At 37.9% G+C, this 17043-nt stretch overlaps 1 protein-coding gene and 1 non-coding gene across 2 annotated transcripts in view; one reads left to right on the top strand and one right to left on the bottom strand.

Annotated features, from left to right (window-relative positions):
• Nucleotides 1-8015: 8015 nt before the first annotated feature.
• HSF5 (heat shock transcription factor 5) overlaps nt 8016-17043 on the bottom strand; it is a 48377-nt gene continuing 39349 nt past the window's right edge. The window contains exon 6 of the mRNA XM_065897634.1: nt 8016-8086. Coding sequence (XP_065753706.1) covers nt 8016-8086 — 71 coding nt within the window. The remainder of the gene's footprint in view (nt 8087-17043) is intronic.
• LOC136139607 (U6atac minor spliceosomal RNA) lies at nt 8757-8884 on the top strand. The gene has a single exon (XR_010657127.1). It is a non-coding gene; the product is annotated as a U6atac minor spliceosomal RNA (small nuclear RNA).

The following is a 17043-nucleotide window of genomic DNA, read 5'->3' as shown; positions in this document are numbered from 1 at the left end:
GCTACCAGCTGCAGCAATGCACTTCGGCCATACATACTGCTTCCACTAGCTAATACCAAACACAGGTTCCTAGATCCAGACAAACGGAGGAAAAGAAACTTATGTTTCAGCTTCAGAAAGCCGAGTCGTAGTTCTGGTCCTTCCTTTCTCTAAAGTATATTCCCAACAACAGGTGGTATTCCTGATCTGGCAGGGAAGAAAGTATTTTCAGCCTACTTCTGCTTCAGGTATGTCATTTTCTCCCATCTTCACTATGATTAGTAAAGATATCGCCGCTTCTCTTTGGAATTTTCAATTTTGCTTGAGGTTGAATGTCACATCCTGAATTTTAATTATGTCAGATCACTTGGTGCTGGTCTTCCATATGCATCAAGTTCTCGAGCCACTAAACCCAATGTTAATGAACAAAACAAGGCAAAGTAAATGACTAAGGCCATGCATCAAAGGTGAGAGTGAAAAACTCCAGCTCAGAAAACGAAGAGATGGTCCTTTAAAGCCACAAAATTTGTCAACGGTAAAAGACTAAAGATCACAGGAGAATTTTTTCTTAAAAAATGGGGAAGGAGAGGAAACACTATTTCAGGCCACACCTTGAGAGATGTCCAAAGATGCTACAACATGTATTCATAAAAGTTTCAACATTAAACTGTATTTCATTGTAGCCAAAGTTCCAGGCCCATTGAACTTACAACACTTTTCATGAACCTAAATATACTATGATTTTTAGATTTTCTACCTAGATTTGCCTGTAAACTAGGTGCTAATTTATATGTCTTCACACAGTCACAGGATAAACCTGAGCATCACAAGCTTTTCCAACTTTCATAATTAGAAGAATATTTGAAAAGGTTGGCTTTCCAACTATTTTTCCCGGTTGACATTCATATTTCTATCTTTATTTTCCCTTCTCTCTTAGGGAGCCCAGCTTTTATGCTCCTGCTTGAGAATGCCAAGCACTTTGATTTCCCATGAGATGCTTTTGGAAACTACTTTATTATCCAGATCTTATAATCTGTAATTTTCTAGGTTCATAAGTAAAACAAAGGACTATTCCTAACACGTTTTCAAATTCCTTGAGGGGGTGGGGAATAAAAGGGGGAGTAAGGAGGTGATTAGTCTACAGGTTCTAAGTAGAAAACCCTGAAAAAGTAAAAATAAACCTGAGTAGAGTAGATCTGTGCTATTTCTAGGCACACTTGAGAATTTGGGTCTTTGTACAAACAACGTCTTATTCTAAGATTTCAAAATGTGCACCCTTAAGTAAATACAAATGCACTTCAACCACAAAGCCCACTGTGTTCAGAGGTCAAGTTAAAAAATCTTATTAAGTCTTCAGAATAAATGCTGAAAAGCCAAGCAATGGAACATGAACCTGTGATATAGATTCTTTTCTTTTGCTGAGGCAGAGGGAGAAAAAAAAAAGAATTTCGAAAGAAATCTGCAAACCTGTTGTGCTGTCAGGCCCACTGGAATCCACGGGGGTGAAACAAATTCAATTATGCTTTTAAAGATCCTGCTCAAAAAAAAGGTTTCAACTGCTTAACCAAGTACAGCTCATTCTTCCACCTTCTTACTCTGCAACCAAACCAAGTGCCCCACACTGCAGCTAGGTGCCGAGAAATTCCGCAGCCCGAAAAAATAATCCATGCAGGTCAAAGGCAGAAACTTACTCCAAGGTTAGAGCTACTGTCCCCAAGAACTCTAAAAACACTTCTAGAGGATCCAAAACCATTTCTGAAATCTCCTTTCTAACAAAAGTCCTTTTTCTCCCCGAACAGCATATAAAAACGACCAAATCTTGAAAGAGAAAAGAAGCAAAGTAGCAAATACATCAGCAACAATTCACTACCAGGAACATAGAAAATCCCAGAGGGCAATGTCTCTGCATCATGGATAGACTTGGAAAGTTCGGAAGGATTCGAGTGCTTCCCTTCCAGAAAGACAATTCTGGATCAGCTCCCTAGAGGAGGAAGCCTGTGGTTTGTAACTGGTGTTCTAGCTCTGACTCCCTCCCCTGGGACTGCAATCACGCTCTCTACCTGCTGACACAAAGTGAGGGTGGAGCAGCTAGAGGCAACCACCCCCATCCCGCCCCTCCTCCTCCTGGCTGGCTGGGGCCTGGTGCGCGCACACTTCACCAGACACGTTCCTGTGCTGAGAAGAGAGCCTCTCTCGGCTCCTCGACTCCCTCTATTGAGCCACAGCCAAACTGCATCCAATTCAATCTTCAATACCTTTCTCTGGGTAAGCAAGCTACCACGTGTAAATCAGGGCCACACAAACAGACATGTAAGCAGCTTCTGCACCCAAGAGACACAGATGGTGGTATAGGAAATAAAGACCAAAAAAAAAGGAAACGCAGAAGATAAAATAATGGACACAAGGTTTTGCAAATATAAATTCAAAGGCATTTCTGCTCTTTCCAGGTTTTAGTGTCTGTAAATGCCACAAAGCCAGAATAAAGTGATCCTGTGCTATAGTTCTTACTGATTTATTGCTGTCTTAAGTCTGCTACCCTGGCAAGAACTCTGTCCATTTTATGCATAGTTTTTCTTCAGCCCTTACAAATTTAAATTCAGTAGCTCTTTTCTAAACTGTGCCTGTACCAAGCTTTTAGATTAGGTGATGTCAGAGGTCTGGAATCTGTTATTTTCTTCTCACATCCCTGGGAGGTGAAATAATACTATGGATCAGACCTGGGCCTTCAATGTGAGACTGCAAGTAAGTCTATATCATAAATACAAACAAAGGGGTAAAATATATATGCTTAATCAGAATATAGGCAAAAAGAAAACTAATTTTTGGTTAATTACCACACTCATGAACAATAACCCTTCTAGTAGCCCTGTCTTTAGAAATAATGCAGAAGTTTCTAATATATGTTTCTAAAATTTGAATTTTCAAGTCGACCAGATTATATTTGACTGTGCCCAGACATTTTATTTTGACCTGCTGCCAACAGTCTTTCCAAATTGTACAAATGAACAATGATGTGAATATGGTTAACATTGCACTTGAAAACGGTTAAGATTTATGTTACATGCTTATTGTGGTAAAAATCACATTTTAAATTGTGGTAAAAAACACATAAGAAAATTTTAAACAATTTTTAGTTTGTACAAAAAAATTGTACAAATTGATCACTTGTAAAACGTGGAGAATAATAATTGCATTGTAGCTTTGTTGTAAAGATTAAAGGACATAATGCCTCTGAAGGCAAAAAGTATGAGTGACCTAGTCACCTTGAGAATTTCATCCCTAAAGAGGGTCTACAGTCCAATTTGAAAAGATACATGTACCCCAATGTTCACAGCAGCACTATTTACAATAGCCAAGACATGAAAGCAACCTAAACATCCATCGACAGATGAACGGATAAAGAACATGTGGTACATATATATAATTGAATATCACTCAGCCATAAAAAGGAATGGGGGACTTCCCTGGTGGTCCAGTGGTTAAGACTTCACGCTCCCAATGCAAGGGGCCCAGGTTCAATCCCTGGTCAGGGATCTAGATCCCGCACGTTGCAGCTAAGACCTGGCACAGCCAAATAAATAAATATTTTTACAAAATGAAATAATACAATTTACAGCAACATGGATAGACCTAGAGATTATCATTCTAAGTCAGAGATAGAAAAATATCACATAATATCACTTATATGTGGAATCTAAAATATGACCCAAATGAACTTATTCATGAAACAGAAAGACTCACAGACATCAAAAACAAATTTATGGTTACCAAAGGGGAAAGTGGGTGGCAGAGGAATAAATTAGGAGTATGGGATTAACAGAGACATGCTACTATACGTAAAATAGATAAACAACAAGGACCTACTGCATAGCACAGGGAACTATATTCAGTATCTTGTAATGAACTATAATGGAAAAGAATCTGAAAAAAATATATATGTATATGTATATCTGAATCACTTTGTTGTACACTAAAACTAATACAACATTGTAATTCAACTATACTTCAGTTTAAAAAAATTAATTAAAAAAAGTTTAAAGAGGGTTTATGGGGACAGTTTTGGCATTTTAGGCCTAATAACACCTAGAGCAGAGAGAGAAATTCTAAAGTAAATTCTTAATTTAGCACTTTTTCTTTAGTGGTTGGACCTTAAGAACATAATGCAAGTATAGACCTTTCCTAGCTCCTTTCCTAAAGAATAGGAGTAGCTCTAATTCTTCTGGAGAGAATTTTTTTAAAGTCTGCTCTGGTTTTACATTTATTTAAAATTATTTATTTATTTATTTATTGACTGCGTCGGGTCTTAGTTGTGGCATGCAGGATCTTTCGTTACAGCATGCAGGCTCTTCTTTGCAGTGCACAGGCTTCTCTCTAGTTGTGGCGCCCGGGCTCCAGAGCGCGTGGGCTCTCTAGTTGTGGGGTGAGCGCTCAGTAGTTGCCACATACAGGCTTAGTTTCCCGGCCGCATGTGGGATCTTAGTTCCCCGACCAGGGATTGAACCGGCGTCCCCTGCATTGCAAGATGGATTCTTTTTTTTCTTTTTAATTAAAGATTTGTTTTTAATTTATTTATTTTGGCTGCATCAGGTCTTAGTTGCAGCATGCGGGATCTTTGTTGAGGCATGTGGGATCTTCATTGTGGTGCACAGGCTTCTCTCTAGTTGTGGCACACAGGCTTCTCTCTAGTCGTGGCACACAGGCTCCAGGGTACATGGGCTCTGTAGTTGTGGCGCTCAGGTTCCAGAGTGCGTGGGCTCTGTAGTTTGCGGCAGGCGGGCTCTAGTTGAGGTGCGCGAGCTCAGTAGTGTGGCACACGGGCTTAGTTGCCCCGCGGCATGTGAGATCTTAGTTCCCTGACCAGGGATCGAACCCGTGTCCCCTGCATTACAAGGCGGATTCTTTACCACTGGACCACCAGGGAAGTCCCAGCAAGACGGATTCTTAACCACTGGACCACCAGGGAAGTCCCTGGTTTTACATTTTTATTTTATGTATGCCATGTAAAAGTATAGCATAAAATGTGTAAAATACACATTATTATATATCTGATATATGTAAAAATATCTTTAGTGTTAAACTAAACAAAAAGTAACCTACTAATTGACTTTGCCTCACCTATTACTGCTTGAAACTTGCAAAGGAATTAAGACACACAAACCTGAGACTTAATACAGATACTTAGTTGAAAGGAAAAGAATATAGATGTGGTTGCCCTCTCTTGAGGAAACTCTGAGATCTGAGCACGACGATAATAGGTACCTTGAGTCTGGGTACCTTGAGCTACTCAGGATCAAACCAAACAGCTCTGTATAGCTTAGTTCACTGATATATTGTGTTTATTTAAACAGTATTGACAAGAAAGTCAACAGAATTAATAAGCAAGAGAAATTATTCTCTGGCTTCAAAGTTTTGGTGTTATCCCTCAGAGACTGACAGATCACAACTACCATAGAGATGTCATAAAGATGCCATCACTATGGTAATGAATCGCCCATCTCACTGACACCTACTACCTAACTTTACACGAGACAGATCACACTTCAGGATCTACTTTCACAACTGCATTGACTAAAGTTACTGAAGACCTTGATCCTTTTCCAAAAACCTAGGTTTCTATAAACATGTCCAAGAATTGTCCTTATCCTTAATGGCATTTTAAGGATTCAATCTCTATTCAAGTGTAAATGAAAAAAACTCAGGATTTTTTTTTTTAAGTCAGATTCTTTGGAAAACAGAGCACATTTTCTTCTGAACTTTACTATTATGATTAATAGTTATAATGACTGAGGTTTCTATTGATCACCAAACAGTAAAAACAAGCAAGACAACAAGTCTAGTTGAAACACTTTATTGTTGACTGACTGAAATTTATCATGCTTAAGGTGCTGAAATACTGAGGCACTAGTCAGGTGCCTTGTTAGCATGTGTCAGACCCTATTGACTAATTCACACAAAGATTTTATTTTATCTTTTGCCACTTTGTCCAAGACAGTAATGATAGCTTTAGCTGACAGGTAGCAGGCATGTGAGTATAGCAGTACATCCAGCTCCTTGGTCTGTTGTATTCATATATAAAAAGAGGTTTGGAAAGCTGATAAAGGTAAAACAATTGAAACCAAATCCATGCCAAGGTTCCTGCTTGACACATGTTCCTCAAAAGATATTATCTCTTTCAACATATACAAAGCCAAGAAAGGCATATTTAAGGGAAGGAATGAATATCACCTACATAGTATATCAGCTTTTCAACCTGACAGAGAAAAGGCGAAGTTCCTTCATATAGAAACTGGGTCTCCTCTTCACATACTCTGCCAAAATACACAGTCTGACCAAAAGATGTAGGAGTCTTGATAATCTGTTCCTCTTTTAAACCTTGCTAATAAAGATGAATAAATGTTCATCACATGGACATCGTCTAGTCTAATCAGATGGACCAAACAGGTCACTTTTCAGAACCTATTTTCATATCTAAACTGAGTCACTGCAGACCAATATAGAGCTCATCCTTTTCCAAGAAACTACTATCTCTGTAATACTTCTGGGGAAGTACATCATTGCGAAGGCACAATGCAAGTTAAGAAATGAATTGCTACGTCCACCGTGGCTTGAATAGTACTTATGTCATATCACTAAGGGCCTTTCCTTTTTCACTAGTTTCATATTCCTAGGCTTTCCTTTTGTTTCTGCAGTGCTTATTAGGAAAACTGAGGCAGAATCTAATAAGAAAGTTCTAGTCAATTTAAAAGACTTTAAATCAGAAATTTTCTGCTGTCATTGGATTAGCAAGTGAGGGATCAACCACAGAAAGTGGACATCCAAGATACCTCTCCTAAAAACCAGTCCCATAATCCTACTATTTGAATTTAGGATCCTAAACAGGGGATAAGATAAAAATGTTATAGTCTATCCCACTATCCAAGCTTCTCTCAGAAGCTTAAACCATACATAAACTATTAAAAATATCAGAGGCATAGCTTCTGTTAGGTGACTACTAATCAGCTTCTCCCCAAATCTGCACACTATCTTTTATAGACGAGAATTTATACTTACTGAATGTAAAAATCTAAAAAAAAAAAAAAAAAATCTAAAATAAGAAAACACTGTGTTAAATCTCTTAATGGTTTTGTTCACACACTGTACATTCCCGTTTCAAAATTAAAATATTATATATGCATCCTTTATCCTTCTACCCCTCAATATTAATAAAGATATAAAGCCTTAAAACTTAAAAATCTACCAGCATTTATAAATACAATTATATTCAACAAGCTAAATACTTTTCTTTAGAAGATATATTAAATAAGTGATATATTAACAAAACCTTCTTACCATTTATGATAATGTATCATTAAAATTAAAGAAAGATATGAAAATAGAAGAACGCTCCCGTAAATATAAAAGAATCAGAGGCTGTTAAGTGTGATGGATGGTCCAAGTCCGGACGCCTTGCTTTTGAAACAGAATGCTGGGTTAGGAAGTAAGGGCATTTCCTGGTTAATCACTTAGAAAATTAACTCTTTCCCAGGGTTTCTCCCTGGAATTCCTGACCCATTTAGACCTGCGATCTTGGTTACCTCACAGGCCTTTGTTTCTCACACAATTTTCTCTAAAAGGATCACACTGCAACTTGAAACAGATAGACTGAACTCCCCACCGGAGTTGTGCTGACTAGTTTTGAGAGTGGCAAGACGACAAACCAGCACACCCACACAGATTATTCTCCGGTACCATAGATGCAGCTGTTTTTAGATGCTTTTTGACTGTAACAGAAGACCAGGAACTTTCATTTGAAAGGGATCTGGGCAGCAAAAAAAAAAAAGACTGCTAGATGTTTGGTAGTTTGTCAAGGTAAACAATCTGAACTGAACAGCTGTAGTAAATACCAAATTCCCAATTCTCAATTAACAGAATTCTCAATTAACAAAACAAAAATACTTTTTTTCCTTGAACTGAAAGAGCCCCAACAGTGTGTCATGTGCAAGGCTAGTCTGCCTCCAGCTACAGCCAGTGCACAATGTCACGTTTGTCAGCCATTCTCACTCTTTTAATTCTTCCTCCTGTGGAAAGTGCTCCTGCTTGCAGGCCACATCCACCAGCAGATGAAGATCTAGGAAGAAAAAAGATTTGTTTACTCACTCTTAGCTTCTCGAACTGGAGAGTTCAATAGACAAGTCTTTAGACAAGAAGAACAAGTTGCTATGTTTCACCTGTAGAATGGGCTCTAAAATCACATTACCTCATCAGATTCTCAATTTGGGGGGCATTCCCGTACCTCTAAAGCACACAGATGCAGCCCAGTTGTTAACCCAAAGAGACTAACAAAGTTTAAAGTTTCTCTCCTTTTAGTGATGTAGATAAGCCTCTTTTCAACTGAATTTTATTATAAGTGAAAAATTAAGGAAAAGTGCCAAAAAGATCAAAGTGAAATAAACACACACAAATGAAAATTCATTTCTTCGATGCTATAAAAATAGATAGGTGGGTTTTGGGAATATGAAAAAGTAATGCCTTCAGAAATACAATGTTAAAATAAGTAATCACTACCTTTCCAAAGTTGATTGCCTCCAAAAAATTTCCACTTATTGACTAACACAGCTGATTCTCTTATAAAAAGGTCTACCTGAATTGTCTGTTAAAAATAAAGTATACCCTTCAAGGAGGTCAAGAAACAAAGAGTGGTCATTAAAGACTGGAAAGAAGTAAAAAAGTGAGCTCTCAGTTCAGGCACTAGGCTCTTTAACATAAAAAGCTAAGACCATGTACAGAAATAGAGTTAAGTGTTGTATGAAAGGAGAGAGAAGGTTAGCACTCCCCTTGACAAGGACGGAAAAGGCCTTCTGGCCTGACAACACGCAGACGGTTAAGGCACTGCCACCTACTTCATGGCATCTAATCACTGTTTTTAGCAACCTAAGTGTCCATCGACAGATGAATGGGTAAAGAAGATGTGGCACATATATACAACGGACTATTACTCAGCCATAAAAAGAAACGAAATTGAGTTATTTGCCGTGAGGTGGATGGACCTAGAGTCTGTCATACAGAGTGAAGTAAGTCAGAAAGAGAAAAACAAATACCGTATGCTAACACATATATATGGAATCTTAAGAAAAACAAAAAATGGTCATGAAGAACCTAGGGGCAAGACGGGAATAAAGACGCAGACCTACTAGAGAATGGACTTGAGGATACGGGGAGGGGGAAGGATAAGCTGGGACAAAGTGAGAGAGTGCCATGGACATATATACACTACCAAATGTAAAACAGATAGCTAGTGGGAAGCAGCCGCATAGCACCCGGAGATCAGCTCGGTGCTTTGTGACCACCTAGAGGGGTCGGATAGGGAGGGTGGGAGGGAGGGAGACGCAAGAGGGAAGAGATATGGGGATATATGTATATGTATAACTGATTCACTTAGTTATAAAGCAGAAACTGACACACCATTGTAAAGCAATTATACTCCAATAAAGATGTTTAAAAAAGAAAAGAAATAGAGTGAAATGGCCTGTCTGAATAACATAGTCCGAAAGGAAGGAATCCTAATGTGGCTTCTAGATTCAGTCTAATTCATTTGCAATTTCTAGAGCAACATGACCAGGGAGCCTTTTTTAGGTTGATTTTTAGGCTTACAATTTTGTCCTAGTAGCATTTTGGAGTTAAACTATACAGAATGAGTCCTTTATTTCCTACTAGACATACAGAGACTTTTGTTACTATATTTGTAGAACACAACCTTTGTAGGATTGATCAACAGCCTGGGCAAGACAGCTGATACAATAAAATAATTCTACCACCAACTATGAGTAAATCTAGAAGGCATTTGGAACAGTATCTAATTTTTTCCATATTTTGTGAAAGGAAGACCAATCACTAGGAGAAGGTACTAGCTCATCCGGTGAACAACACTACAACCTATCCATAAAGAACAAGCAATTTCAGAATTCCCTGGCAGTCCAGTGGTTAGGGCTCCAAGCTTCCACTGCAGGGGGAAGGGGTCAGTCCCTGGTTGGGGAACTAAGATCCTGCATGCCATGCTGTGAGGCCAAAAAAATTAAAAACAAACAAACAAACAAAAAACAAGCATCTATCCAGATAAGCATCTTGTAGAGGGAGAACAGACATCAGTTTATCACTTAAAAGTGGCTTCTTGTGCATCCATGATCATGGCAGCATTATTTACAATAGCCAAGAAGTGAAAGCAATCCAAGTGTCCATCGATGGATGAATGGAAAAACAAAATGTGGTAGCTACATACAAGGGAATATTATTTAGCGTTAAAAAGGAAGGAAATTCTGACAAATGCTACAACATGAGTGAGCCTTGAAGATATCACGCTAATTGAAATAAGTTAGTCACAAAAGGATAAATACTGTATGATTCTACTCATATGAGGTAGCTAGGGTGGTCAAATTCATAGAGACAGAAAGTAGAATGATGGTTGCCAGGGGCTGCAGGGAAGGACGGAATGGATATGGAGTTTCAGTTTGGGAAGATGGGAAAAGTTCTGGAGATGGAAGGTGGTGGTGGTAGTACATAACGTGAATGTACTTAATGCCACCGAATTGTACACTTAAAAAAGGTTAAAAAGGTAAATTTTATGTTATGTATATTTTACCACAAAAATGGCTTCTTTACAGTCTAAAGAACAGTGACAATGATAACAGTAATATCTTAATTTGTATAACATCTTTTTTTCAAGTAACTAAAATGCATTATTAGAAGGTCATCTAATTAATCCTGAGGAGTGAAGAGGTGACTGAAGGAACCTCTACACTATACGGCTAATAAGCAAAGCCCATGGTTCCTAAATCTTGCTGCACATTGGAATCACCTGGGGAGCTTTAAAAAAATACTGAGACCCAGGGCTTCTACCCCCATACATGCTGATTTAATTGGTATAGAGTACAGCCTAGGCATCAGGATTTTTAAAAGCTGACCAAAGGATACAGAATGAGTAATACCTAATTACGATCATTCTCTAAACACTTCAACTCCATATCAGAATAAGAAGGAAAGGCCATATGGTGACAGAAAATACGAAAATAAGAATTTGGAAAATGAACAGACCCAACTGCAACCCTGCTTTGAAAGCAGAGTAGGAATTCTTGATAATGACAAAGGTAAAGACTACAAAGCACCTGCAGAGCTCTTACGGGGAGGCAGACTGAAGAACAACAACAACAAATCCTCTTTTTTTCAGTGAACAAATGTCATTTATTTAATTGACACTTTATTGTATTGATAGGTTCAAATAATGGACAACAGCATATCACAAATAGGCATGTTTAAAGAAACAAGTCTGTATGGCTCTGTAATAGTCTCAGAATGAGTTATGTAGTGAGTCATGTATGAGCAACAAATCCTCTTAGGCTTAATGATTGCGCTTTAAAACAGCATTTGTCAGTACTTCCCTGGTGGTCCAGTGGTTAAGACTCTGCGCTCCCAATGCAGGGGGCCTGGGTTCAATCCCTGGTCAGGGAGCTAGATCCCACAGGCTGCAACAAAGATCCTGTGTGCCACAACTAAGAACCAGGGCAGGCAAATAAATAAATATGTTTTTAAAAAAAGCATTTGGCACACAGCTTCTAAGAACAAGCATCTAAACACAATAATTTTATTAAAGTGAGCTTCCTTCATTAACAAAGCTGCCAATCAAGGAATTAAAGTATAGAAACCAATAAAAATGCAAAAAGACAGAGACTAGCCTGACGTTACTAGAGGTTTATAGGACTTCATTCAGAAGAGAACCATGATCCACCAGAGGGCAGACAGAAGAAGCAAGAAGAACTACAATCCTGCAGCCTGCGGAATGAAAGCCACAACCACGGAAAGATAGACAAAATGAAAAAGCAGAAGACTACATCCCGGATGAAGGAACAAGATAAAATCCCAGAAAAACAACTAAGTGAAGTGGAGAGAGGCAACCTTCCAGAAAAAGAATTCAGAATAATGATAGTGAAGATGATCCAGGACCTCGGAAAAAGAATGGAAGCAAAGATCGAGAAGATGCAAGAAATGTTTAACAAAGACCTAGAAGAATTAAAGAGCAAACACCTAGAAGAATTAAAGAACAAACAGAGATGAATTATACAATAATTGAAATGAAAAATACACTAGAAGGCATCAATAGCAGAATAACTGAGGCAGAAGAACAGATAAGTGACCTGGAAGACAGAATGGTGGAAATCACTGCTGCAGAACAGAATAAAGAAAAAGGAATGAAAAGAAACGAAGACAGCCTAAGAGACCTCAGGGACAACATTAAATGCACCAACATTCACATTATAGGGGTCCCAGAAGGAGAAGAGAGAGAGAAAGGACCCGAGAAAGTAGTTGAAGAGATTATAGTTGAAAACTTCCCTAACATGGGAAAGGAAATAGCCTGCCAAGTCCAGGAAGTGCAGACAGTCCCAGGCAGGATAAACCCAAGGAGAAACACACCGAGACACACAGTAATCAAACAGACAAAAATTAAAGACAAAGAAAAATTATTAAAAGCAACAAGGGAAAAGTGAAAAATAACATACAAAGTAATCTCCACAAGGTTAACAGTTGATTTCTCAGCAGAAACTCTGCAAGCCAGAAGGGAGTGGCATGATACATTGAAAGTGATGAAAGGGAAGAATCTACAACCAAGAATACGCTACCCAGCAAGGATCTCATTCAGATTCAACGGAGAAATCAAAAGCTTTACAAACAAGCAAAAGCTAAGAGAATTCAGCACCACCAAACCAGCTCTACAACAAATGCTAAAGGAAAGTCTCTAAGTGAGAAACACAAGAGAAGAAAAGCAACTACAAAAACAAACCCATAACAATTAAGAAAATGGTAATAGGAACATACACATCAAGAATTACCTTAAACGTGAATGGATTAAATGCTCCAACCAAAAGACACAGGCTCGCTGAATGGATACAAAAACAAGACCCATATATATGCTGTCTACAAGAGACCCACTTCAGACCTAGGGACACATACAGACTGAAAGTGAGGGGATGGAAAAATATATTCCATGAAAATGGAAATCAAAAGAAAGCTGGAGGAGCAATACTCATATCAGATAAAACAGACTTTAAAATAAATAATGTTACAAGAGACAAGGAAGGACACTACATAATGATCAAGGGATCAATCCAAGAAGAAGATATAACAATTATAAATATATATGCACCCAACATAGGAGCACCTCAATACATAAGGCAAATGCTAACAGCTATAAAAGAAGAAATCGACAGCAACACAATAATAGCGAGGGACTATAACACCTCACTTACAACAATGGACAGATTATCCAGACAGAAAATTAATAAGGAAACACAAGCTTTAAATGACACAATAGACCAGATAGATTTAATTGATATTTATAGGACATTCCATCCAAAAACAGCAGATTACACTTTCTTCTCAAATGCACATGGAACATTCTCCAGGACAGATCACATCTTGGGTCACAAATCAAGCCTCAGCAAATTTAAGAAAATTGAAATTGTATCAAGCATCTTTTCTGACCACAATGCTATGAGATTAGAAATAAATTACAGGAAAAAAACGTAAAAAACACAAACACATGGAGGCTAATAAACAATACACTACTAAATAACCAAGAGATCACTGAAGAAATCAAAGAGGAAATCAAAAAATACCTACAGACAAATGACAATGAAAACACGATGATCCAAAACATATGGGATGCAGCAAAAGCAGTTCTAAGAGGGAAGTTTATAGCAATACAATCCTACCTCAAGAAACAAGAAAAATCTCAAACAATCTAACCTTACACCTAAAGGAACTACAGAGAGAACCAACAAAACCCGAAGTTAGTAGAAGGAAAGAAATCATAAAGATCAGAGCAGAAATAAATGAAATAGAAACAAAGAAAAACAATAGCAAAGATCAATCAAACTAAAAGCTAGTTCTTTGAGAAGATAAAAAAAATTGATAAACCATTAGCCAGGCTCTCATCAAGAAAAAGAGGGAGAGGACTCAAATCAATAAAATTAGAAATGAAAAAGGAGAAGTTACAACAGACACTGCAGAAATACAGAGTATCCTAAGAGACAAGCAACTCTATGCCAATGAAATGGACAACCTGGAAGAAATGGACAAATTCTTAGAAAGGTAAACCTTCCAAGACTGAACCAGGAAGAAACAGAAAATGTAAACAGACCAATTTCAAGCACTGAAATTGAGACTCTGATTAAAAATCTTCCAACAAACAATAGTCCAGGACCAGATAGTTTCACAGGTGAATTCTACCAAACATTTAGAGAAGAGCTAAAAACCATCCTTCTCAAACTCTTCCAAAACATTCCAGAGGAAAGAACACTCCCAAACTCATTCTATGAGGCCACCATCACCCTGATACCAAAACCAGGCAAAGATACTACAAAAAAAGAAAATTACAGACTAATATCACTGATGAATATAGATGCAAAAATCCTCAACAAAACACTAGCAAACAGAATCCAACAACACATTAATAGGATCATACACCATGATCAAGTGGGATTTATCCCAGGGACGTAAGGATTCTACAATATATGCAAATCAATCAATGTGATACACCGTATTAACAAATTGAAGGATAAAAACCATATGATCATCTCAACAGAGGCAGAAAGAGCTTTTGACAAAGTTCAAAACCGATTTATGGTAACAACTCTCCAGAAAGTAGGCATAGAGGGAACCTCCCTCAACATAATAAAGGCCATATACAAGAAACCCACAGCAAACATCATTCTCAAAGATGAAAAACTGAAAGCATTTACTCTAAGACTAGGAACAAGACAAGGACGTCCACTCTTGCCACTATTATTCAACATAGTTTTGGAAGTCTTAGCCATGGCAGTCAGAGAAGAAAAAGAAATAAAAGGAATACAAATTGGAAAAGAAGAAGTAAAACTGTCACTGTTTGCAGATGACATGATACCACACATGGAAAATCCTAAAGATGCTGCCAGAAAACTACTAGAGCTAATCAATGAATTTGGTGAAGTTGCAAGATACAAAATTAATGCACAGAAATCTCTTGCATTCCTATACACTAACAATGAAAGATCAAGAAAAGAAACTAAGGAAACAATACCATTCACCATTGCAACAAAAAGAATTAAATACCTAGGAATAGACCTACCTAAGGAGACAAAAGACCTGTACTCAGAAAGCTGTAAGACACTGATGAAAGAAATCAAAGATGACACAAACAGATGGAGAGATATACCATGTTCTTGGATTGGAAGAATCAATATTGTGAAAATGACTATACTAGCCAAAACAATCTACAGATTCAATGCAATTCCTATCAAACTACCAATGGCATTTTTCACAGAACTAGAACAAAAAATTTCACAATTTGTATGGAGACACAAAAGACCCCAAATAGCCAAAGCAACCTTGAGGGAAAAACACGGAGCTGGAGGAATCAGACTCCCTGACTTCAGACTATACTACAAAGCTACAGTAATCAAGACAATATGGTACTGGCACAAAAACAAAAATATAGATCAATGGAACAGGATGGAAAGCCCAGAGATAAACCCACACACCTATGGTCAACCAATCTCTGACAAAGGAGTCAAGGATATACAATGGAGAAAAGACAGTCTCTTCAATAACTGGTGCTGGGAAAACTGGATGGCTACATGTAAAAGAATGAAATTAGAACACTCCCTATCACCATCCCCAAAAATAAACTCAAAATGGATTAAAGACCTAAAGGTAAGACCAGACACTATAAAACTCTTAGAAGAAAACATAGGAAGAACACTCTCTGACATAAATCACAGCGAGATCTTTTTTGACCCACCTCCTAGAGTAATGGAAATAAAAACAAAAATAAACAAATGGGACCTAATGAAACTTAAAAACTTTTGCACAGCAAGGGAAACTATAAACAAAACAAAACAAAAGTCTCAGAATGGGAGAAAATATTTGCAAACGAAGCAACGGACAAAGGATTAATCTCCAAAATATATAAACAGCTCATGCAGCTCAATATCAAAAAACAACCCAATCAGAAAATGGGCTGAAGACCTAAATAGACATTTCTCCAAAGAAGACATACAGATGGCCAAGAAGCACATGAAAAGCTGCTCAACATCACTAATTATTAGAGAAATGCAAATCAAAACTACAGTGAGGTATCACCTCACACCAGTTAGAATGGGCATCATCAGAAAATCTACAAACAACAAATGCTGGCGAGGGTGTGGAGAAAAGGGAACCCTCTTGCACTGTTGGTGGAAATGTAAACTGATACAGCCACTATGGAGAACAGTATGGCAGTTCCTTAAAAAACATAACATAGAATTACCACATGAGCCAGCAATCCCACTACTGGGCATATACCCAGAGAACACCATAATTCAAAAAGACACATGCACCCCAATGTTCACTGCAGCACTATTTACAACAGCCAGGTCATGGAAGCAACCTAAATGTCCATCGACCGACGAATGGATAAAGCAGAGGTGGTACATATACACAATGGAATATTACTCAGCCATAAAAAGGAACGAAACTGGGTCATTTGTAGAGACGTGGATGGATCTAGAGATGTCATACAGAGTGAAGTAAGTCAGAAAGAGAAAAATAAATATTGTATATTAACGCACATATGTGGAGTCTAGAAAAATGGTACAGATGAACCGGTTTGCTAGTCAGAAACAGAGACACAGATGTAGATAACAAATGTATGGACACCAAGGGGGGAAAGTTGGCGGGTGTGGAAGAATTGGGAGATTGGGATTGCCATATATACACTAATATGTATAAAATAGCTAGCTAATAAGAACCTGCTGTATAGCACAGGGAACTCCACTTTGTTGTACAGTAGAAACTAACACAACATTGTAAAACAACTACACCCCAATAAAAAAATAAAATAAAATACATAGAGAGAGGAAAAAAAAAAAGAAGAGAAACTTGTTTACTCCTCAGAGAAGATAAGTGTTTGAGAATCACAGTGGCTGAGTTGATTTGAGAGCTGAAAGGCCTCCAGGGGCAGGAGCATTGCATCTACTCATTTGGGATTTGTTTTTTTTTTTTTTTTTTTTTGGCCGCACC

Source organism: Phocoena phocoena, chromosome 19 (assembly GCF_963924675.1).
Source record: "Phocoena phocoena chromosome 19, mPhoPho1.1, whole genome shotgun sequence".
NCBI classification, from domain to species: Eukaryota; Metazoa; Chordata; class Mammalia; order Artiodactyla; family Phocoenidae; genus Phocoena; species Phocoena phocoena.
Note: the sequence above shows the minus strand (reverse complement) of the source record. Positions and strands in the feature narration are given on the sequence as shown.